Genomic DNA, 26,814 nt, shown 5'->3' with positions numbered 1-26,814 from the left:
ACCTAAAGGAAATAGAAGCAGAACAGCAAAGACACCCCAAACCCAGCAGAAGAAGGTAAATAATAAAGATGAGAGCAGAAAGAAACAATATAGAATCTAAAAAAAGTACTGTAGAGAAGATCAATGAAAACAAGAGTTGGTTTTTTGAAAAAATAAACAAAATTGATAAACCTCTAGCCAGGCTTCTCAAAAAGAAAAGGGAGAGGACCCAAATAGATAAAATCATGAATGAAAATGGAATTATTACAACCAATCCCTCATAAATACAAGCAATGATCAGGGAATACTATGAAAAATTATATGCCAACAAACTGGACAACCTGGAAGAAATGGAGAAATTCCTAAGCACCCACACACTTCCAAAACTCAAACAGGAAGAAATAGAAAACTTGAACAGACCCATAACCAGTGAAGAAATTGAATCAGTTATCAAAAATCTCCCAACAAATAAGAGTCCAGGACCAGATGGCTTCCCTGGGGAATTCTACCAGACATTTAAAGCAGACATAATACCTCTCCTTCTCAAGCTGTTCCAAAAAATAGAAAGGGAAGGAAAACTTCCAGACTCATTCTATGAAGCCAGCATTACTTTGATTCCTAAACCAGACAGAGACCCAGCAAAAAAAAAAGAGAACTACAGGCAAATATCCCTGATGAATATGGATGCAAAAATTCTCTTTCATTTATTCAAGTTCTTCCTTGCTGGAGGTGTTAACACTGTGGTAGTAATCATTTTGCAATATATATGTGTACAAATCAACTCATTGAACACCTTAAATTTACACAATGTTACAGGTTAATTATAGCTCAATAAAGCTGGAAAGTGAAAGTTCATCCTTATCCCAAGATCATAAATATCATCTCCCATTTTAGTCTAAAATTTTAAGGTTTTCTTTTCATATTTAGATATTAAATCCACATGCAGTTTCTTTTTGTATAGAAGGAGAGGTAGAAATCACACTGTTCTTTATTTTTTCATCCCAGGAACCAAATGTCCCTGGACCATTGATTGAAAAGTGATTTTTTTCCTCTATAGTCTTTATTATGCTTAAATTATGTACCCTTTTTATTTTATAATTCTTCAGGAATAAATGCATTAGTTTAAAATGTAAATATAAGCCACACATATGTGATCAGTTAACTTATGACAAAACAGCCAATAATGTCCAATGGGGAACAGTCTCTTCAACAAACGGTGTTGGGAAACTGGACAGTCATAGGCAAAAGAATGAAACTGGACCATTATCTTATACTATACATAAAAAAAAAAAACAACTCAAAACGGATCAAAGACTTAAAACTAAGACCTAAAACCATTAAAACTCTGAGAGAAAACATGGTAATAAGCAACTTGACACTGGTCTTGAAGATTTTTTGGATTTGACAGCAAAAGCAAAAATGAACAAGTGGGATGAGCTCAAGCTAAAAAGCTTCTGCACAGTAAAGGAAACTGTCAACAAAATGAAAAGGCAACCTACTGAATGAGAGAAAATATTTGCAAATAATATCTCTAATAAAGGGTTATATCCAACATACATAAAAAACTCATAGAACTCAGTAGCAAAAAGGGCAAATAATCCAGTTTTTACAATGAGCAATGTATCTGAATAGACATTTTCCAGAGAAGATACACACATGGCCAAAGGGAGCCTGAAAACTGCTCAACATCACTCATCATCAGGGAAGTGCAAATCAAAACCACAATGAGAAATCAGCTTACACCTGTTAGAATGGCTATTGTCAAAAAGACAAGAAACGACAAGTCTTGGTGAGGATGAAGAGAAAAGGGAACTTTCATGTACTGTTGGTCAGAATGTAAATTGGTGTAGCCTTTATGGATAACAGTATGGAGGCTCCTTGAAAAATTGAAAGTATGATCCAGCAATTCTTCTTATGGGTATTTATCCAAAGAAACTGAAAACAATGACTCAAAGAGATACATGCACCTTCATGTTCACTGCATCATTATTTACAATAGCCAAGATATGAAAATTTAATGTCATCAAGAGAAGAATGGATAAAGTGATTATATTTATAAAGGAATGTGATTCATCCCTACAGGAATGAAATCTTGCCATTTGTGACAACATGGTTGGACTTTGAGGGTATTATGCTAAATAAAAGAAGTCAGACAGAGAAAGACAAATATCATATAAGCTCACTTATATGAGTAATCTGAAACAAAGCAAAGCAAAACCCAAACAAACGAACAAAACCAATCAACTAAACAAACAGAAATATTCAGATTCATGGATACAGAGAACAAATTGGTGGTTACCAGAGGCCAGGGGTTAAGGGGGTGGTAGAAGGTAAGAGACAGGCAGGCAGGCACTGAAATGGGAGAAAGAGGCACATCTGGGTGGCTCAGTCCATTAAGTGTCTGACTTCAGCTCACAGTTGTGAGTTCAAGCCCCTCATCGGGCTCTGTGCTGTGCTGCCAGTTCAGAACTGAGAGCCTGGAGCCTGCTTCAGATTCTGTGTCTCCCAATTCCTCTGCCCCACCCCCACTCAGTCTGTCTCTCTCTCTCTCTCTCTCAAATATAAATAAGACATTTAGAAATTAAAAAAAAAGAGAGAGAGAGAAGGAAATTAAAAAGTACAAACTCCCAGCTGTAAAATAAGTACGTCATGGGGATATAATAATAATAATATGTAATTGTATATTTGAAAGTTACTAAGAGAGTAAATCTTGAAAGTTTTCATCTAAAGAAAAAAATTGTAACTATGTATAGGATGGATGTTAACTAGACTGGTCATTTTACAATATATATGGATACCAAATTTAAAACCGTAAATATAGACAGAAAGCATTATAATTACCCAGAAAAATAACATAAGAAAACTCTCAGCTACTAAATAGAAGAGTCTAGATATTCATAAATACTTTAGGTACTAAAGTGAAGCTAAAGCCATATTCATTATTATTGCTTCATGAAAATGAATTAAGAACTGAGTTAAGAATTAATCTGAACCCAGAAGTAAACCCTCATACATATGGCTAAAAGATTATCAACATGGGTGTCATAAGACCATTTAATGGGAAAAGGACAGTGTCTTCAACCAATAGTGTTTACACAACTTGATATCCACCTACAAACAAACAAACAAACAAAGAAACAAACAAAAAACCCTGATGTGGGACCCTTATCTTATACCATAAAAAAAATTAACTCAAAACTGATCAAAGACCTTAATGTAAGTGCTAAACTATAAAATAATATAAGAAAACATGGAAACTTCCTGACATTGGATTTGGAAACTATTTGTTACATATAATACCAAGAACACATGTAATAAAAAAATAGGTAAATTTGACTACAACAAAATTTTAAAAACTTTTGTTCATAAAAGAACACAACAGAGTAAAAAGAAAACCTGTAGGATCATAGAAAATATTTACAAATTATATATCTAACAAGGAGTCAATATTTGTAACATATAAAAACTCTCATAATTCAACACCAAAATAAACCAACCTGATTAAAAAAAAATTGGCAAAGGCCTTGAATATATATTCCTCTAAAAAATACATATATACAATGGGTAGTCAGCACATGAATAATTCACTAGTTATTAGGGAATGCAAATCATAACAAGTGAGATACCATCTCACACTCATTAAGATGGCTATTATAAAAACAAACAACAAAATAAAGGCAGAAAATAGAAAGTGTCGGCAAGAATGTAGAGAAGTTAGAATCTTTGTGCACTGTTAATGGAAATGTAAATGAGGCAGCTGCTATAGAAAACAAGACATTGGTTCCTCAAAAAACTAAACATTAAATATCATATTATCCAGCAATTCTACTCCTTAGTATATACCTGAAAGAACTGAAAACAGGGTCTCAAGAAGGCAGCTGGACACCCACGTTCATAGCTGTATCCCCAGTAGCCAGAAGGCAGAATCAATCAGTGTCCAACATGGACGAATGGATAAAAAAAATATGATATATACATAAAATATAATATTGTTTAGTCTTAAACAGGAATGAAAGTCTTATACAAGCTACAACATGGATGAAACTTGAGAACATTATGCTCAGTGAAATAAGCCAGTCATCAAAAGACAAATGCTGTATGTTTCTAGTTATCTGAGATACTTAGAGTAGTCAAAATCATAGAGACAGGAAAGAGAATGGTGGTTGCCAGAGGCAGGGGAGAGAGAGGGATGAGGAGCTCGTGTTCAGTGGTACAGAGTTTCTGTTGCGGAAAAAAAAAAAAAAATTCTAGAGATTGATGGTGGTGATGGTTATACAACAATATAAATGTATTTAATGCCACAGAACTGTACATTTAAAAATTATTAAAATGGTGAATTTTATTGCATGCTTTTTTAACACAGTAAAAACCAATCAAATAGCCACATGTGGCTAGTGGCTGCTGTATTTGACAGCACAGGTCTAAGTTAACCATAGTCATCTGAATAATGTGAAGTGGATACAGAAAAAAGAAAGAAATAGCCACCAGAAAAAAAAAAAACAATAAAAAAGCAGGCCCAAAAAGATACAAAATCTGAGTCTTCCTATCAGTGAAAAGAAATGTTGACCAAGGAACTGGCCCCATCGTGTGTATAGCATCTAGTCTCAAAACGATGACTTACACCTTTTTGTATTTCCCTACTTTAAACCAGATTTACTATTTTAGGCATATTAAAAGGTGCTTTGAGGAATCTTGTGATCTTAAAGACAGAAACCATAATACTGTTCCATCTGGGACATGTTTTTAGTTTTAGTTTTTTTTTTTTTTTTTTTTTTTTGAGGGGGAAGGGGAAGAACATCAAGTCATAGAATTGGCTCTGTCATACAGATTCATGTAACCTTTTCTACTATGATAATATGTCATTCTTATATAAGGGTCAATATTTGGAAGCTCTCCCAGGAAGTGATCACTCAAAAAAAAAAATAAATAAAAAGAGAGAGAGCGAGAGAGAGAATGTCATGGAAAACTATTATTACTACATCACTGGTATCTACATTTACCAATGAATTCACATTTATTTCATGAAAAGGTAATAGGTGTTAATATGACAAATCAATGTGCAAGTACATTTTGAGTTAATGTACTCAGTACCCAGAATTCTTAAATTCTTAGTTATTACACACCAAAAGGTTTATTTGCTATAGCTTTCTCAATACCTCTAACTTGTCAATGTACTGTAACTCTCCAATAATGATATAAAGTATATAGTAGTGTATTTTCAAATGTATTGCATCACAGAAGCTTCTTTCAAGAACCAGAGCTCAAAAAAACATGCTTGGAAAATCTATCTTCATCAACCAGCTGATGCAGTATGACATGAAAACAGCATAGTAGAAAAGCTGAATGAATCTGGGGAATAATGAGAAATCAGTGAGACTGCAGGAGCATGACTTGAACTCTTCAAGGAAATCACATTTATCTCATGGCTTTGAAGTTAAAGTAAAAATATGTACAAAACTGAGAAATAAGTCTAAGGGTCAGTAAAGACAGGCCTTGAGTTCTTGTCCAAGATCATGTTGCAGGAAAAACCTTGAATTCACCTCCTCCATGGTGTCTGGGTGCCCTCACTGGCCTATTACCTCAGAGGGCTTTGGGCCCTTAGCTCACACCAGCCCAAGCTGTCTAACCAAAGTAGACCTAGAGTGATGCATACTAAGACACCATTGGTCAGTGTGCACTCTTCACCCAAGTGACACAGGTGCAAAGCAGCCTGGAACACTCAGGCTTACACCACTTCGGCTCCAGATGATTTGTCAGGATACCCCAGGCACAGTCTACTTTAGGTGGCTGTCCCACCAGTGGACTCCCCTACAAAGATCATCCTGGGAACCCCTGGCCCATGCCCACCTCAGCTCCAGCTGCTTAATCAGGAGACTCCCTGGACTGAGCACCCCAAGATACCCCAGCTGCACCGCTTCAACTTCAGCTGTCCTACTTGGATGTCCTCTGCATAGAAAGCCCCAGGAACTCCCAGCTTGCACCCACTTCAGCTTCAGCTCTTCTGCCAGGATGCCCTATGCATAGAGAGCCACCCAAGCCCACACCCACTTCAACTCTGGCCATTGAACTAGGGCAGCCCCAGCATGGAGTTCTCCAAGACCCTCACCCTTCACCAACCACAGCTTTAGTCTGCCAGCTGAAGACACCAAGCACACACAGTCTAAATAGGGGATAACCATACATAAGACCATTCCTTCACATTTAGGAGAAGTAGCTATTCTGCAAAATTCATAGAAACAAAGTCAAGCTTAATGAGGAGACAGAGGAATCTCCAAATAAAAGAACAACACAAAGCCTCAGAAAAAGTCTAAATGAAATAGAAATAATGAATATACCTTATAAAGAGTTCAAAGTAATGGTCCTGGACAAGAGAGAAGAATGACAAAACTTAGAACTTCAACCAAAGGAAAATTTAAAAAAGAACCAGAATGAAGAATACAAAAACCAAAAAGAAAAATACACTAGAGGAGTCAACAGTAGATAAGAGGATACAGAAGAATGGGTTAGTGATCTAAAAGACAGTACTGGAAAGCAACCAAGCTGAATAGCAAAAGAATAAATAAAATTTAAATTTAAATAAAAAAAAACTGTAATTATGTTAAGGGATCAATTTAACAATACTGAGTGAACACACATTTGCATTATAGAGGACACAGATGCAGAAGAGACAGAAAGGGGCAGATAACTTATTTGAAGAAATAAAAACTGAAAACTTGTCTACCCTGGAGAAAAAAACAGACTCAGGTTCAGGAAGCACAGAGAGGTCCAAACAAGATGAACCCAAAGAGGCCCACACCATGACACATAATAATTAAAATACTAAAGACTAAAAAGAAAGAGAAAAATTTTAAAGCAGCAAAAGAGAAGCAATTAGTAACACACAAAACAAACCCTGTAAGACTATCAGCTGCTTTTTCGGCAGAAACTTTGCAAGCCAGACAGCAGTGTCATGCTATATTCAAAATGCTGAAAGGGAAGGAAAAAAAAAAACAAACAACCTACAACCAAGAATACCAGGCAGTTATCACTCAGAATTAAAGGAGAGATAAAAATTTTCCACACAAAAATTAAAAGAATCCATCACTACTAAAACAGCCTAACAAGATGTGTTAAGGAAGCTTCTTTAAATGGAAAAGAAAAAGCCATAATTTGAAGAAAATTATAAAAAAAAAACTTCAGTAGCAAAAGCAAATATACAGGAGGAAAGTAGATCAATCACTTATAGAGCTAGTACAAAGGTTAAAAGACAATAAATAGTACAATCAATTGTATGTTAAAAATTAGTTACAAGGAAGTCAAGCACAAGAAAGATACCTGAAAAGACCACAAATACATCGAGGTTAAATAACATGCTACTAAACAATGAATGGTTCAGCCAAGAAATAAAATAATAAAAAAGGTACATGGAAACAAATGAAGATGATAACACAACAGTTCAAAACGTTTAGAATGCAGCAAAGCAGTGCTAATAGGGAACTTTATAACAATACAGTCTGACATCAAGAAGCAAGGTAAATCTCAAATAAACAAAGTAATCTTACATCTAAAGGAGCTAGAAAAAGAAGAAAACCTAAAACCAGAAGAAGGAAGGAAATAAATGATACACAATTAAAAATAAATAAATAAATAAATAAATAAATAAATAAAAAGAAAGAAAGAAAAAGAAAACATCAATGAAAGCAGGAGGCAATTCTTTGAAAAACAAAACAAAACAGTCAATAATACCGATAAACCTCTAGCAAGACTTATCAAGAAAAAGAGAAAGGAGTAAAAAAAATAAAATAAAATCACAAATGAGAGAGGACAAATAACAACCAATACCACAAAAATATATAAAATTATATTAGAATACTATGAAATATAGGCCAAGGAATTGAACGACATTGAAGAAATGTATAAATTCCTAGAACCATATAAACTACAAAACTGAAACAAGAAGAAATAGAAAATTCAAGCAAACCAATAACCAGTAAAGAAATTGAATAAGCAATTAAAAAACTCCCAAAAACAAAAGTCTAGGAACAGATGGCTTCACAGGAAAATTGTACCAAATATTTAAAGAGGAGTTAATACCTACCTATTCTTCTCAAACTATTCCAAAAAAAAAAAAAAAAAAACTATTCAGAAAAGAAAGGAAAACTTTTAAATTCATTCTATGAGGCCAGCAATACCCTGCTACAAAAACCATGTAAAGACAACACCAAGAAAGAGAACTACAGGCCAATATCCCTGATAAACATAAATGTAAAAACCCTCAACATAACACTAGCAAACTGAATAGAACCATACATTAAAAAAAAAATCATTCATTACAATCGAATGGGATTTATTCCTGCATTGCAAGGGTGGTTCAATATTAACAAGTCAACCAATGTGATACATCACATCAATAAGAGAAAGGATATAAGAACCATACAATTATTTTAACAGATGCAGAGAAAACATTTGACAAAGTAAAATATCTATTTATGATAAAAACCCTCAACCAAGTAGATGTAAAGGGAATATACCTCAAGATAATAAAGGCATATATGAAAAAGCCACAGCTAACATTATCCTCAATGGGGAAAAACTGAGAGCTTTTCCCGCAAAGCCAGCAATAAGGCAAGGATGTCCAGTCTCACTACTTTTATTCAACATACTACTGGAAGTCCTAGCCACAGCAATCAGACAACAAAAAGAAATAAAAGGCAACTACATTGGCAAAGGAGAAATAAAACATTCACTATCTGGAAATGACATGATACTTTATATAGAAAAACCAAAGACTCCACCAGTAAACTGCTGGAACTGATAAATTCAATAATGTCACAGGATACAACATCAACATATCAAAATTGGTTGAATGTCTGTACATCAATAATGAAGCAGTAGAAAGTGAAATTAAGAAAACAATTCCATTTACAATTGCACCAAAAATAAGATACCTAGGAGTAAACCTAAGCAAAGAGGTGAAAGACCTGTACTGTGGAAATAACAAAACACTGATAAAAGAAATTGAAGACAACAAAAGAAATCAAAAGACATCCAGGCTCACAAAATGGAAGAACACATTCTGTTGAAATGTCTATACTACCCAAAGCAATCTACATATTTAATGCAATCCCTATCAAAATACCAAAAGCAATTTTTTCAGAGAGCTAGAACAAACAATCCTAAAATATGTATGGAACCATAAAAGTCTCCGAATAGCCAAAGCAACCTGGAAAAAGAAAAGCAGAGCTGGAGCCATCACGGTTCTAGACTTCCAGTCCAGTAGTCCATATTACAAAACTATAGTAATCAAAACAGTATGGTACTGGCATAAAAATAGACACATAAATCATAGAACAAAATAAAAACCCCCAAAATGAACCGACAACTATATGTTCAATTAATCTTCAACAAAGCAGGAAAGAATATCCTATGGGGGGGGGGCAGTGTCTCTTTAACAAATGGTGTTGAGAAAACTGTACCACTTTCTGACACCATACACAAAAATAAACTAAAAATGAATTGTAAACCTAACTGTAAATGTGAGACTTAAAACTATAAAATCCTGAAAGAGAACACTGGCAGTAACTTCTCTGACATTGGTCATACCAACTTTTTTCTAGATAGATGCCCTAAGGCAAGGGAAAGAAAAAACAAAAATATACCATTGGAACTTCATCAAAATAAAAACAATCAACAAAACTAAAAGACAACCTACAGAATAGGAGAAAATATTTGCAAATGACATATCTGATAAGGGGGTAGTATCCAAAATATATAAAGAACTTATATAATTCAACATCCAAGAAAGAAGTAATCCAATTAACAAATGGGCATAAGATGTGAATATACATTTTTCCAAACAAGATAAGATAAATGAACAATAGACACATGAAAAGATGTTTAATATTATTCTTCATCAGGGAGATGAAAATCAAAACTACAATGAGATATCACTTTGCACCTCTCAGAATGAATAAAATAAAAAACACAAGGAACAACAGGTGTTGGCAAGGATGTGGAGAAAGGGGAATCCTCTTGCACTGTTGGTGGGAATGCAAATTGGTGCAGCCACTGTGCAAAACAATGTGGAGGTTCCTCAAAAAGTTAAAAATAGAGCTACCATACAGTGCAGCAATCACACCACTGGGTATTTACCCAAAGAATAGAAAAACACTAATCCAAAGGGATATATGTACCCTTATGTTTATAGCAGCATTATTTACAATAGCCAAGATATGAAAGCAGCCAAAGTGTCCTTTGATGAATGAATAAAGAAGATATGGTATACACACACACACACACACACACACACACACAACAGACTATTATTCAGCCATAAAAATAATGAAATTTTGCTATTTCCAAAACCCAAATAGAGGAAGAGATATAATGCTAAGCAACATAAGTCAGAGAAAGACAAACACCATATTATTTCACTTATATGTGTAATTTAAGAAACAAATAATTAAGGGCAAAAGAGAGAGAGAGAGAGAGAGAGACAGAAACCAAGAAACAGACTCTTAACTATAAAGAACAAACTGATGGTTACCAGAGAGGAGGTGGGTGGGGGCATAGATTAAATCAGCAATAGGAATTATTCAGTGCACTTGTGATGAACACTGGGTGATATACGGAAGTGTTGAATCACCATACTGTACACCTGAAACTAATATAACACTGTCTGTTAAGTAACTGGAATTAAAATAAAACCTAAAAATTAAAAAAAAATTAGTTAAGGGGATTTGCAAAATAAAGACAATGTAAAATATGATTACATACACACAAAATCGGGGGGGGCAATAAAAATGAAGGTGTTTAGAATGTGTTTGAACTTAAGTAACCATCAACTTAATATGGGCTGCTATATACTTAGGATGTTATATATGAATCTCATGGTAACTGCACAGCAAAACCTAGAATAGATACACAATAAACAAAGAGAAAGAAAGCCAAGCATAACACTACAGAAAGTTATCAATCACAAAGAAAGAGAGCAAGAGAAGAAGAAAGGAACAGAGAAGAACTACAAAAACAACCAGAAAACAATGAACAAAATGGCAATAAGAATAAAAATATCAATAATTACTTTAAATGTAAATGGTCTACATGTTCCAGCAAAAGAAATAAAGTGATGGTATTGGAATGGATAAAAAGAAATTAAGACCCATCTATATATTGCCTACCATAGACTCACTTCAGACCTAAAGACACATACAGATGGAAAGTAAAGGGATGGCAAGAGGTATTCCATGCAAATAGAAGGGAAGAAAAGCTGGGGTAGCAATACTTATATCAGACAAAGACTTTAAAACAGAGTGGAACAAAAGACAAGGAAAGGCATTACACAATGATAAAGGAGTCAATCAAATAAGAGGATATAAAAATTGTAAATATCTATGTACCCAACAGTGGTGTACCTAAATACATAAAGCAAATATTAGTAACATAAAGGAATAAATTGACAGTAATACAATAATAATAGGAGACTTTAACACCCTAGTTACACCAATGGATAGATCATCCAGGCAGAAAATCAGTAAGGAAACAATGTCTTGGAACAACAAATTATACCAAATGGACTTAACAGACATACAAAATATTTAATCTAAAAACAACAGAATACCCATTCTTTTCAAATGCACATGGAACATTCTCTAAGATCACATGTTAGGTCACAAAACAAGTCTCAGTAAGTTTAACAAGACTGAGATCACATCATGCATCTTTTCCAACCACAATGGTATGAAAATAGAAATAAATTATAACAACAACAAACACAAAGAAATAAGAGCACAAATATGTGAAGGCTAAACAATATGCTATTTAACAACCAATGAGGTAATCAAAAAATCAAAAAGGAGATTAAAAAATACATGGAAAATGAAAATGGAAACACAATAGTCAAAAACATTTGTAATGCAGTGAAAGCAGTTTTAAGAGGTAAATTTATAGCAATGCAGGCTTACTTCAAGAAACAAGAAAAACCTCAAATGAACAATCTCACCTAACACCTAAATGAAGTAGACAAAGAAGAATAAACACAACTCAAAATGAGTATAAGAGAGGAAGTAATAAAGATCAAAGAAAAATAAATTAAAAAGAAACTAAAAATAATAGAAAACATCAATGAAACCAAGAGCTGGTTCTTCAAAAGATAAACAAAATCATTAAGACTTGGGCCGGATTGGAGGGGAAAAGGAGAAAGGAATAAGAAATGAAAAAAGAGAAGTAACAACTGACATCACAGAAATACAAATGACTGTAAGAGACTACTACAAAAATGTATATGCTAACAAATGGATAACACAAAAGAAATAGATAAATTTCTAGAATATTCAATTTTCCAATATTCAATCTGGAAGAAACATAAAATATGAAAGATAATGAAATTGGATCAGTAAGCAAAAAATTCCCAACAAACAAAAGTCCAGGGCCAGATAGATTCACAGGTGAATTCTACCAAACATTTAAGGAAGAGTTAATACCTATTCTCTATAAACTATTCCAAGAATAGAAGAGGAAGGAAAACTTCCAAATACATTCTAGACGGCCAGCATTATCCTGATACCAAAACCTGATAAAGCACTACACAAAAGGAAAGCTACTGGCCAATATCCCTAATGAATTCAAAAATCCTCAATATTAGCAAACAACATTGAACAATATATTAAAATAATCATTCACCAAAATCAAGTGGGATTTACTCCAGGGATGCAAGAATGGTTCAATATCTGCAAATTGATCAGTGTGATACATCATATTAACAAAATGAAAGACAAAAATCACATGATCATCCCAATACATACAGAAAATTATTTGAAAATATTCAACATCTGTTCATAATAAAAAAAGTACTCTCAACAAAATGAATTTAGAAGGAACATGTATCAATATAATTAAGGTCACAAATGACAAACTCACAGCTAACATCATACTAAGTGGTGAAAAGGTGAGAACTTTTCTTCTGAGATGAGAAACATGACAAAGTGGTGCCTGGGTGGCTCAGTTAGTTGAGCATCTGACTTTGGCTCAAGTTATGATCTCACAGTTTGTGAGTTTGAGCTCCATCTCAGGCTCTGTGCTAACAGCTCAGAGCCTGGAGCCTGCTTTGTATTCTGTGTCTCCTTCTCTCTCTGTGTCCCTCCCCTGCTTGTGTTCTGTCCCTCACTGTCAAAAAATAAACATTAAAAAATTAAAAAAAATATATGACAAAGATGTCCACTCTGTTTCATTCAACATAGTATTGGAAGTCATAGCCACGTCAATCAGACAGGAAATAAAAGGCATCCAAATTGGTAAGGAAGAAGTAAAACTTCCATTATTTGTAGATGATGGGACATTATACTTGAAAACACTAAAGACCACCAAAAAACTACTAGATATATGAATGAGTTCAGTGAAGTTGCAAAACACAAAATCAATATACAGAAATCTATTGCATTTCTATACACTAATAATGAAATAGAAGGAGAAAATAAGAAAACAGTTCAATTTATAGTTGCACCAATAGAATAAAATACCTAGAAATAAGTAAGGAGCTGAAAGACTGGTACTGTGAAAACTATAAAATAATGAAGAAAAAAATTGAAGATGACACATATGAATGGAAAGATAAAAAATTCTCATGGATTGGATGAATTGATATTGTTAAAACGTCCACACTACAAAAGCAATCTGCCAATTCAATGCAATCTCTATCAAAACACCAATATTATTTTTCACAGAACTGGAAAAAATAATTCTAAAATCTGTATAGAAACACAAAAGACCCTGGATAACCAAAGCAATCTTGAGAAAGAAAAAAACAAGCTGGAGGTATCACAATCACTGATTTCTAGTTTTATTACAAAGCTATAGTAATCAAAACGTATGGTATTGGCACAAAAATGGACTAGTACATCAATTGAACAGGATACAGAGTCCGGAAGTAGACCCATGCTTATATAGTCAATTAATATGAAAAAGGCAGGGACAATATATTGGGGAATATATTGGAGAAAAGACAGTCTTCAAAAAACAGCGCTGGGAAAACTAAATAGCTATGTGCAAAAACAATGAAACAGGAACACTTTTCTTACACCATACACAAAAACAAACTCAAAGTGGATTCAAGACCTAAATGTGAGACATGAAACCATCAAACTCCTAGAAGAACACATAGGCGGTACTTTTTCCAACACTGGCCTTGGCAATATTTTTCTAGTTATGTCTCCTCAGGCAAGGGAAATGAAAGCAAACACAAACTATTGGGACTACACCAAAAAAAAAAAATCATTTGGGGGCACTTGGGTGGCTCAGTTGGTTAAGCCTCTGACACTTGATTTCGGCTCATGCAGTGATCTCATGGTTAGTGAGATCAGAGCTCTATGCCAGGCTCTGTGCTGACAGTGAGGTTCTCGAGATTCTCTCTCTCTCTCTCTCTCTCTCTCTCTCCCTCTCTCTCTCTCAAAACAAATAAATAAATTTAAAACAAATCCTTTGCACAGTGAAGGAAACTATCAAACAAACAAACAAAAACAACATACTGAATAGGAACATATATTTACAAATGATATAGCCAATAAGGGGTTAATATCCAAAATATACAAAAAAAAAAAACACCTCATATAACTTAAATAATAAAAAAAAGAAAAACAGTCCAAATGAAAAATGGGCAGAGGACCTGAATAGACTTTTTTAAAAAAAAATTATTTATTTTTGATAGAGAGAGACAGACAGCAAATGGGTAAGGGGCAGAGAGGAAGGGAGACAGAATCTGCAGCAGGCTCCAGGCTCTGAGCTGTTAGCACAGAGCCTGATGCAGGGCTCGAACTCACAGACCACGAGATCATGACCTGAGCCGAAGTCGGATGCTTAACCGACTTAGCCACCCAGGAGCCCCAATTTTTTAAAGAAGATGTACAAATGGCCAACAGACACAGGAAAAGATGTTCCCTATCACTAATCATGAGAGTAATGGTAACCAAAACCACAATGAGATATAACCTAACACCTGTCAGAATGGCTTGAATCAGAAAGACGAAATAATAAATGTTTGGATATGGAAAAAAAGGCATATTTGTGCACTGTTGGTGGGAATGTAAATTGGTACAGCCACTATAGAAAACAGTTTGGAGCTTTCTTTAAAAATTACAAATAGAAATACCCTATGGTCCTGTACTTTTCCTACAGGGTATTTACCCAAAGAAAATGAAAATATTAATTCAGAAAGGTATACGCACGCCTATTTTTCCTGCAGCATTATTTGCAATAGCCAAGATATGGAAGCTATCCAAGCATCCATCAATAGATGAATAGACAAAGAAGATGTGATACACACACACACGTTACTCAGTCATAAAAAAGATGCAATCTTGCCATTTGCAACAACATGGATGGACGTAGAGTATATTATGCTAAGTGAAACAAAAGAGAGAAAGACAAACACTGTATGATTTCACTTATAGGTGGAATCTAAAACACACACACACACACACACACACACACACACACACACAGACCCCTAACAAAATAATCAGAGACAGACCCACAAATATAGAGAATAAAGTGATGGTTGCCAGAAGGGAGGTGAGATGGGGGTACTGGTAAAACGGGTGAAGGGGAGTGAGAAACACAGGTTTCTAGTTATGGAATAAATAAATCATGGGGATGAAAGTCTCAGCATAGGGAATATAATCAATTGTATTGTAATAGCATTGCATGGCAATGGATGGTAGCTATACTTGTGGTGAACATTGCATAAATACAGAATTGTCAAATCACCATGTTGTACACTTGAAATTAATGTAATGTGTCAAATATATTTCAATAAAAAAACTTTTAAAAGGTAGGCACTGTATAGCAAAATCAGTACTTGTATTTTTTTTTTTCTATGAACAGAAGAGCTAATGAGAGAGCTGGTGTAAAGGGAGGTAGACGGTGGCCTTTTAATGGCCAGATGTGACATGGAAGGGACAGAAAAGGGTCAAGGGCTGAAATAAAAAACTAGCCAAGTGATACCTAGACTGAGGTACTGAGTGTCTGCACTAAGGCAGAAATTAAGTTTCGGAAGAATGGGGTGATTACATGTTTTCTGAGCCCAGTGCTCAGCATTTTACAGTTGACTGTACCCTGAAAGTTCCTTTTCTTAGCCTAAATCCTTTTCCTTACAGATCAGAAGTTACAGTTGGTCTCAAAAGACAGCTTTGTTCCTTGCTATACAATTAAACTTGGGTTTCTTTTCTGAGCCGCTGCCATCTGCACACCTTATGTTATTGGGACACAAGACTGGTACATGCTATTTCTTACTGAGAATGACATCAGAAATATGGAGTCACCCTCTGCAGGACAGTGCTTCTGCCACTGCCCATGAAATAGAAGTCAAGGACTGAACAGGAAAAAGACATGAGGCATAATTAGTTTTATCCTCCATGAAGAAGTTATTTCACAAATAATGAGGCAGAACCTCTCCAATTTTAATAATAATGGACTGTATATCATTGAGATGACTGAATCAAATTAATGTTAGCTACTGGCAAAAAATAAAACAACATGATAATAAATGCAAAGGCTTTTTTTTTTTGATGCAATTTAAACATATGATTTGAGAAGAGTCAAGTTTCAATTCCTAACCAACTATCTTCTTTCCTTTAGAGAATATAGTACATAGGGATTTTTACAGTATACAGCTAAAAATATTCTTCCCTGAAGTAGAAAATGCTGGGGCAACAATAATAATGATAATGCATACGGTTAAGTAGAGAACTCAGGTGAGAGTCCACCAAAAAATGGCTCAAGTCAGCTTCATCTTTGCCAGCGAGGCTCTGCAGATGTAGATAGCGACAAATACTCAGATTCCCGTGTTCCATTTCCAATTCACGCCCTCGTCTGTTTCTCTGGCCGTTAATTACTGGGTTCCTCCCTTTGCCCTCACAAAGAGGCATGAAACTCCTCATCAGGTGGTAGGACAAATGATAATCAGTGTTATCCTAGACATTTCATTACTCAAATAAGCATAAAATGATTATATGAAATCCCTAGGAAATTGAAGTGGCCTTCTTTTTGCTTTTAAAACCATACTTTGACTAATAGAAAGTCTGTTTTATTTAACATCATCTAACAAGACCCCCTCAAATATATCTCTCTTCCATGACCACTGTTATATATAATCTAGAGCATTATAAAATGTTCTTCTGATCTAAACTAGCAACTTGACTAGATTCATTATTCACTTTGAACTAATGAGATTATTTTTACAAGTGATGTTATTAACGGATTGCATAATATCTATCAGATAAAATACTAATACCATGTTGAAAGCAAGCAAATTAAGTCATCACAGGCCTAGAAAAGCAACGACTGAGACTGTCAGAACAGTCTGATTTGTAGTCAATTCATACTTAGCTATGAAGTATCCTTAAGTAGTAGCTCAGACTGTTTTTTCCTGCTATTATTTTTCGTGTGTGAAATAAATCTGTGAAGCCGACAAAGACTAACCGGATGTACAAATTTGAGCTTCTAATGAATACAATGACATTTAAAAAGTCTCAAAGGTCACCTTCATATTACTAAAGTAATTCCACTGAAGTCAAAAACAATTTAAAAATATTTAGAGAAAGGCCCAGGCAATGTCATTAGTATATATTGGCCAGAGGCAAAGGGTAAGGGGGATGAGGCAGAGATATTCCATATTTTATTACGTAAAATCAATTGTAGCCTTCTCCTATTAGAAGCATTCAATAATCCTTAAAAATATTGTCACCCATAAGGTGATGTTTTGGCATTACCATATATCTTACATAGTTTTATAAACAAATATCATGTTTAATCATTAAAATATCTTGATCATGTGCATTTGTGTTTCCAATGGAAAAAAAATTGTAATATAATGATAGTGTAATAAATATAATGCTTTTATTTGTATAGCAGCATAATTTACAACTGCTTTACCTCGTTGGATTTTAAAGCTCTCCTATGAAGATTATAAGAAAAGCATTATTTCCCCATTTTGCAAATAAACAAAGACAGTAAGAGGCTGGTCTAAAATCACCTGTATTCAGCTTCAAAATCCAGGGTTTTTTTCATTGAGCTTTGCTCTCCCTTGATTTGCCCTTTGTGTGGTAGGAAGGGCAGAAATGTCACCTCCCTTTAAAGAGGAGATTAAAATTGCAGTGGCAGAAACAGCAATGACCCCGGTGAGGCAAAGCCTCTCGACAAAATTCTGACTGATCTCTTGATTTATTAAAAGCACTGCTTACAGCAAAAGGGAATAAAACTTATACAATTTTTAATTTCCCTGTCAAAATTATGGGATCAGATTGTGGAAACTGAATCTTTGTATGTAAGGGTAAAACATGAGCTGAGATCAATGCTTGATCATGACTTCGCATTCAACCTATTACATGTATGTATGCACACACAGATGTATAGATGTACATTTTTTTCCCCAAAGGAATATAAACAAATCGTTCACCTTATCTTGAAAACAGTATTTAAAAACATTGCAAAACAGCACAGAACAAAAATGAGTCACTCAACTCCCAGGGGTTAGATTTTATGACTGACTTGGTATAATTAAAACAATAATAATCACAAAAATGAATCTGTCCTCCTTGATTATCTGCTAAGAATTAGGTCCATACCATTTTGACTTACACATATAAATTTTATAATACCACTACCTTGCTTTGATGTAATATTTTAATTTTTCAGCAGGCTCTCACATGCTAATATACACTGTTACGCTTCTGGGTTTAATGAGAAAATCATCTTCCTGTCTCTGGGCCTCACCTTGTGAAGTCTGTCATTTCCATCATGATCATACACATCTGCTTGGCCAGCACAATTATATCATTGCCGCTGTCATCCCATTTGGCCACTTCGGCATCCAGCTTGCTTTTCTCTTGGTGGAATATCTCCACCTGCTCAGCTATTTTTGCCTTCTCCTCCTGCGGTAGTTGTGCCATGATGGCCTGTGTGGGTTAAAGAATAAGTGTGACTAATATTGACAAAGTAAAGTAGGTTGACTCTGCCTTAAGTTAATGGCAAAGCCAGACCCCGACAAGGTTTATAGGCTGTCCCGCCATTCCAGAAAGTACGTTTTCTCCATCCCCAGGAAAGCAAAAGCATAGACTGGTAACATCCCCCAAATCCCTGTCCCTATTCCTATACACACAAAAATAGAGAGATCCAAAAGGTATGTGCACATTGACAGTAACAGAACTTCTGTGTTGCTTTGATGACATATGTTTGTTCAAAAGAATCTATTCTTGACAATTTTTATATTTGGTCTCAAGAAACTTTTACCAGATGAAAGAATGCACCTCTTTCAACAGTGAAATCTGTTCAGAGAAGGAAAAAAAAGAAAAAAGGCTTTCTGTCGCTGGAAAGAAGAGGAATTTTAAACAATATCTGAGCATCCAAGTGGGGTGGAGAGAATTTCCATGAGTGTTAATGAAGGAATGCATGATTAGATACCAAACAATCCCCTAACCCAAGGCATTTCAGGGATGGCATGTCTATTCCCAGCCCTCTTCCATCTTCCCTGTGGAAATTCTGAGATAACCATGACTCCCTACAGAGCCTATTAGTATGCAGAAGTAGAAGGTATGATGGGATAAAATATAGGTTTAGGAAGTAAAGGTCGATTTTCAAAAGTTGCTAGGTAAGGGAATGCAGAAAAGCAAGAACTACAGCTGATTCTCATTATTCATGGAATCTTTCTATACAAATTTGCCTACTCTCTAAAATTTATTGGCAGCCCAAAATCAATACTTGTGGTGCTTTCTCGTCATTCACAGACATGCAGAGAGTTGCAAAAAATTGGGTTCACCTGTCAGGCCTATTCACAGATATGGTTGAACAAGGAATTCGCTGTCTTTTCGTTTCAACACTGAACAACAGGTCCCTTCTGTCGTCTATTTGGTGCCATATTTTCCACATATTTGTACTTTTTATTGGTAATTTTGCTATTTAACATAGCCCCCAACCATAGTGCTCAAATGCTTTCTAAGTGTCCCTAAGCACCGAAAGGCTGTGATGTGCCTTATGGAGAAATATACATGTATTAGACAAGGTTCATTCAGGCATGAGCTACAGTGCTCTTGTCCATGAGTTCAATGATAATGAATCAAAACTATAAAGCATATGAAAGGAAACATTCATTAAACAAGATTCTGTATTTATTGGTTGAAATAAAATGTTGAGACCAGGAGCTCTCAGGAACCTAACACTATTTCCTCTAAAAGCCATGACTCCATAGCTGCTAATTAAGTGTTCATGGTGATGTTATAGAATATAGGTACCACAAATAAAGACAATCAACTGCATTTGGTAAATACCATGTATGCATTGCCCTGAATGCAATGTCTGGAATCATTTCATTCCATCCTCATAGAACCATGTGTGACCTGTTTCATAGAAAGGAGCATGTGGATAAGTATGACAGCACTAGTAACCCTCTGGTTCTGGGATATGTGTGTTCAGTAACGAAAGCATGATTTGGGAAACTTAAAACTTTTGCAAAGGACAAGTAAAATAACACATACAATAAAGCCTTGCTTCCTAAATTATAAAGTTTGTCCTAATGTAAGTAAATTATTGGGAAGAAAGGTTGTTGATTTCTAGTAAAAATATCAATGGACATAAACTCAGGAAAACTGGGCTCAATGGGCTCTATCACTGACTTAGGTTAAGACTTAATCGCTACTGGATCATATTCTTAACTTCTTTAGATCTAAGAATAGTAAAAAATTACCTCAGGGTGTTATAGTGGACAGCAAATGAAATAACAAAGGTGTTGTGTTTTTTCCAAAAAGAGAAACGAAAGCATCTATGGGATTATTGTTAATATATTAGTATCATGACTATATTAGTTTTCCTTTCCAGCTACCCCTTGAGCTCATTACTTAGTTGCTATGAAAGAGAAGGGATGGGCCCAGAGTCTATGTTACTATACCTAAATAGACAATTGACATGATTCCTTGAGTACAGAAATGTATACCAGGTACTATGCTAAGAGGCTTATGTATGTAAAAAAAAAAAAAAAAAAAAACAAGAAAACAAAAAAAAACAATCTACTTAAGCATTCTACAAGATTAATAATATTATTACCACTATTTTATTAATGGTGATACTAAGACCCAGAGAAATTAAATTCTCAATATTACACAACTAATAAGCTGTATGTATACGATTCAAACCCAGGTCAACTAACACCATACTTAACTACCGTGTACAAGTGGATCACCATGCACAACCATACAGGTTTGACACTACACAATGATCCCATTCCAGTGGGGCAAGTATTGCTGAAATCACAAGCATTGTTCACCAGGCTGGACATCCTAGAGATGAGACTTTATTTGCCTGAGTAAGGGATCTCTTTGTATAATTTACATGAAGGTGTCCTCAGACAAGTAGCTGCACAGATACATCTTACTAATATATAGCCATGTGTACAAACTTCCATGCAGGCATGTGTGTGGCTTTATATAACTAACATGTGAGTGTCTGTGTATGTGTATGTCCATGTGCATATACACAAATTGCTATCCATATTTAAAAAGTCAGACTGGGACAAATACTATATGGTTAAAGTAGTATTTTTGAAGAATATTTTAAAGTACTTTAAAAACTATCAAAAAGGTGGCTGATATACCAAAGAGTTGATTATAAATTCAAATATGAAATACTGTACTAATAACAAGACAGCTATCCCATTGCATTTGAGATAGGTATGGATTTGCAGAAGTTAAATATGCACTTTTTTCCTGAAGCATCCCTGTCTGATGATCTGATGCTGTCCTAGATTAATTTGTCGTCCTCATATAAAACTGATATTCATGTTTTACTTAGACCTCAGAAGTCCTAACTAGAATTATGTAAAGCATTCATTAGGTGCTTTTCTCTAGAAGAATCTGTAAAACTACCCACCAGACCTTCAGACTCTATATTCAATACCCAGATGGAAAGCAATGAAACTTTCATTGTCTCAAAAGGGTTAATTTGTGCATTGAAGGGTGTACACTTTTCTTTGAACTCTATCACATGAGTTTCAGTTGTATAATTTAGGATTTGAGTATTAACTGCCTTGTTCTACTCTCTAATTCCTATTGATGCCCTACTTTTGACTTCTCTCAGAGCTTCCTTAGGGTAGAGGCCTCAGCATCCTGCAAACAGTAGAAGCTCAATATATACCTTCTGATTGACTGTGTAACCATTTTTCCACTCACTGCATCAACAGAGTTCAAGAGAAGTTACTAGAACTGACAAACATTTTCTAAGGGCACAATTCTGAAGAAAAAAAAATGGCCCCTTCAAAGCAGATTTGCAAAAGAACATGTTATTTTGACTCTAGGGGTGCTCAACCCACATAATGCACTTAATGGTGTGTGACTTGGGTGCAAGTGTCATTACATTTGCTTCTGCTTATGTAGCTATCGATGAGCCAAAGCCTTTTCCTAAATATTCTTAAAATGCTCCTGGCTTTTAAAAATTCATAATTGACCTTTTCTGAAACTGGAATCTTAAAAAAAGGTTATCTATAAACAGTAGATCACAAACTGCAAAATTTGCAAGTTAATCAAATTAAAATTCAACACATGCGTTTTAATTAGGTCTTATCAATGTAACTCAGCAGTTTGAAATGTTAACACATTAAAGTTTTAGCTGGAAAAAAAAAGATGACTACATTCAAATCAAGTTGAATAGAAAATATATAATATGCAATTGTTCATTCCCTCAAACTAAGGCAACATGAGAAAAATGATTTTCATGGCCAAGAGGAAAGGGAACAAATCAGCTTTTCTGTATCTGTGATGTGATCACCTGGGGTGGTCTTAGAGTTTCTGCTGGTTCTATGCATAGTAGCCAAGCACAGCTCCAGAGATTGGCTGATCTGGGGCCCCATATTGTGGCATCAGAGACTTTAATCCACAAAATTCCCTGCTTCCTGATCCCAGGCTCTCAGCTTTTCTTCTGAAGAGCCAACCATTTTTTTGTGATTGAAATTATAAACTCTACTTATTAAACCAAAGTGCAAATCACTGATACAAGCCAACAATCACTCTGCCCAGAATTTTTTCTTCAATCTAAATCTCAGGAGCTTTTGATATGATTATTTTTCCAATCTCAAAGAGAAAAAAATTACTTTTGGAGTCTATGAGCCTCCAAACTGACAAGTGTTAGTTCCTTAAGCCAGAGTAAGAGTCTAACATTTAGGCTTAAAGTACATCTTTATAAATAAGTGATTAAAAGGGCTAAAACTCAATGTGTCAATCTCTGCTCACTTGGTTTTAAAGCAGAATAATAAATATAAGTAGTTAAAGAGTGGGTCCTTTGACTTTTACCAGTCTCAGGCCCAGAAGTAAACAGGAAAATTGAGTTAATTATCCCACTAATTCAAGTAAAAACTTTCATGATTTCCTAAATTGTCCATGCTTTTTTAGGTTAAATTATTTGACCAGCCTTCTAATGAAAAACTGCCTTATGCTATAAGAATTATCATCATCATCATCTTTATCAACTTCATATTATGTGACACATCTTATGATACAAATTTTATCATGCAGTTCTCCTAATCGGACATCATGAGGTAGACAGTGGAGGAGGAGAGGGAGAGAGAGAAAGAAAGGGAGAGGGAGAGAGAGATAAAGCGTAGAGAGGCTAAGAAAGTTGCCCAAAGAGACACAGCTTGATCAAGACAATATTTAAAATCAGGTCTGTATGACTCCAAATTATATATTCCATCACTAAGGTTAAGTGCCCGAAAGTTTTCATTGACCAATTTTAACTACGTCAACCTGTGAAGAAGCAGTTTTTAAGATGTCATGTCTAGGATCATAGGGTCTGATTCCTCCTACATTTTAGCAGGGTATGATAATTCTCTGCCTCTCCCTCTCTCAACAAAATACTGTAGAGAGCATCAGATAGGGACACATAAAGGAAATAATCTAATTTCAGAATTTGGGAGCAATGTTAGAGTAGGTACTAAAAGCTTTTCTCCTACCTTAACCTCCTTATAGATTAATTTACCCTTTCAGAGAGGAGGAATTTATCTGAATGCAAACAAAAAATAAGGCCATTAACAAGGAAGGACTGACTGATACAAAGGGCAACTACCTCTGTCAAAGACAACTTTGGTCTCCTTCACAATTTTGACCAAGTTAACATACTTCTCTGGTCAAAAGTTCGACCATCTGTCATCTCAGCAATTCAATGCACCCTCTTATTTCCAACTTACAGCCATAATTCTAGGTCTCTGATTTGTCATCATATAATTACAGGCTAAAATAGGCTGACTCAATAACTAATGCTGTCTGCTGCAAGTTAATCACACAGGCCACATGATGGATCTCAAAGACAAATCACCAAGTACTGGATTATAGGGGTACTTTGTTACTATCCTGGACTGTGTTCATAATTCATGCTGAAAAACCTTTAAAAAAAAAAACAATTGTCTTTTCACCTACTGGGTGAAAAATATAATAGATGATATAGACAGGTGCCATCTGACTTCTGTTTTCACCCATCTTAATTGACTTGATACCTAATGTAAGATGCATGAAATGGAAGTACAATGGGACTACATTCTTGTAAGAAGTGGGACTAATAATGCCATTTTGACAAGATGGTGATTATAAAATACGATAAGGGTTGTAAATATGCCTTGATCATTGAGACAAGATACCGGGCTGTATCAACACTGAATTGCATTCAGTCAATCAAACTGACTTTGAATTGATTAATGTTTGGATGAATTACTCAAATTTGCCCTTTGTCATGGACACAAAAATGCTGGTTTTATTTAATTCTGAAGAGGAACTGACCTGATGGATGAAATGATTTAGTGTTATGCCAAAACAGGCTCCAAAGCCTCTCAGCTTAATGAACTTCTCAAATTTCAACATTGGAAGTGGGGGAAGGATTACAGTCCACAAAAGATTTGCCAAGTAGGGGGCTTCATATTCTTTTGTGTACTTTTCTACTGTCACTAATCTGTGATACAAAATGATTTCTCTTCCAAAGGATGACAATTTTCAGTCATTCTTTATTGAGCACTTAATGTATGTCAGGTATTCTGTTCATTTTTTTACAAATATTAAGCAATTAAACCTCAAAAGAATTCTATCAAGTCTATTATTCACATTTTACAGATAAAAGGACTGAGGCTCATAGCAATTAAGCAACAGGTAATGGAGCATTGTCCTCATTCCACTCTTTACAATTCAAAACCAAATCTGTCTGAACCAAAGCCAGTGCATCTTTGATATTCTGGCTTTTACCCTCGTATTTCCCCTATCAATGTCCATCTATATATCTTGTGAATCATTTCACTGTTGGATGAGAGTATCAGGGCATAAAGCATGAAAGAGAAATTGGGTTATAAGTACAAAGATTTTCTTAACATAAAGTTTAGTCCTCTTTGAGTCCTGTTTATTTATTTATGCTTTATTTTTTTTTTTAATATGAAATTTAGTGTCAAATTGGTTTCCATACAACACTCAGTGCTCATCCCTACAGGTGCCCTCCTCAGTGCCCAGCACCCACTTTCCCCTCCCTCCCACCCCCCATCAACCCTCAGTTTATTTTCAGTTTTTAAGTGTCTCTGATGGTTTGGCTCCCTCCCTCTCTAACTTTCTTTTTTTTTTTTTTTTTCTTCCCTTCCCCTGTCTACTCTTCTTTCACAATTCCTAAACCAGTGTGAGCTTTCTGGGGTTTCCTAATCTCTGTCCTAAATCACTCAGACTCATGCTTCGTATACAAACTCATGTTTCCTATACATTATTTTTCCTAAAGTAAAGCTTAATAGAGAATTAAAATACTCTAACTAGAATATAGTAAGAACTCAATCTATATAATGAGATTGTTTTCACCCTATAAAAACTGAGTCTTTAAAGGGAGGATAATCTCACCCTCTTTTATAATCCCCAGGGATATAATCTCTTGAAACTTGCCTTGATTACCTGCATCTACCCTCAAGGAGATACAGTTAATAGGATTGGTCAGAATCCTCTTAGAAACACTTTTGTTGGTAGATAGTGTCACTGAGTGTTCAGGAATGTTCAAATGGCAGCCAGAGCAATAATCTTTCTGTTGCTTCCTGCTCCATGCCTTAAACTGGCATATTTCTAATATGTCTGTATAATTTCTTTTTCTATCATGTGGCAGACAGATCTAGGGCTACCACCCTGGCCATAAGCAGGTATTAGCGAGAGGGAGGGGGAGTTACTTCTCTATTCTGATGAATTTGGACCAATTTCAAAGATGTGGTCTTGTTCACCAGAGACCCTAGGCCAGAACATGGAACAGAGTATGGAGCCCATAACAAAGTAGCGCTCTAATTTTCCATTTGTCCTTCCCTCTTGAGTTAATAAGCTTGGCAACCTCAAGCAGAACTGTGGTGTCTGTGCCAATACAAGATCTGAGTATTCATGTGTTCCTTAGCTGTTGAACTATCTATTCATGATTCCAAACCAATAAAATCCACTATACTCTTAAATTGTTTGGAGTGATGTGGCTGCTAAGTCTCAAGTGATGGAGAGAAAATGGAGTTAATAGGAATCAGAAGCACTAGTGGTTATTTCCATTGTGTAAAATATGAATTGTGGGGCGCCTGGGTGGCTCAGTTGGTTAAGCGTCCGACTTCGGCTCAGGTCATATCATGATCCGTGAGTTCAAGCCCCACATTGGGCTCTGTGCTGACAGCTCAGAGCCTGGAGCCTGCTTCGGATTCTGTGTCTCCCTCTCTCTCTGACCCTCCCCATTCATGCTCTGTCTCTCTCTGTCTCAAAAATAAATGAATATTTTAAAAAAATTAAAAAAAATAATATGAATTCCTAAAAACAACCACAAGTAAGAAGGCAGACTTCTGAGCTATGA

The 26,814-nt window shown here is 35.2% G+C and overlaps 1 protein-coding gene across 7 annotated transcripts in view; it reads right to left on the bottom strand.

Moving 5' to 3' along the window:
* CTNNA2 (catenin alpha 2) overlaps nucleotides 1-26,814 on the bottom strand; it is a 966,176-nt gene that overhangs the window by 52,301 nt on the left and 887,061 nt on the right. For all 7 annotated transcript variants that reach the window (XM_047068620.1, XM_047068618.1, XM_047068619.1 and 4 more), the window contains one exon: nucleotides 18,724-18,905. In XM_047068620.1, the coding sequence (XP_046924576.1) occupies nucleotides 18,724-18,905 (182 nt within the window). The remainder of the gene's footprint in view (nucleotides 1-18,723; nucleotides 18,906-26,814) is intronic.

The sequence above is a fragment of the Lynx rufus genome, unplaced genomic scaffold (genome assembly GCF_022079265.1).
Source record: "Lynx rufus isolate CCGP_SWC_20201006 ecotype Redwood Valley unplaced genomic scaffold, mLynRuf1.p SCAF_8, whole genome shotgun sequence".
NCBI lineage: Eukaryota > Metazoa > Chordata > Mammalia > Carnivora > Felidae > Lynx > Lynx rufus.
Note: the sequence above shows the minus strand (reverse complement) of the source record. Positions and strands in the feature narration are given on the sequence as shown.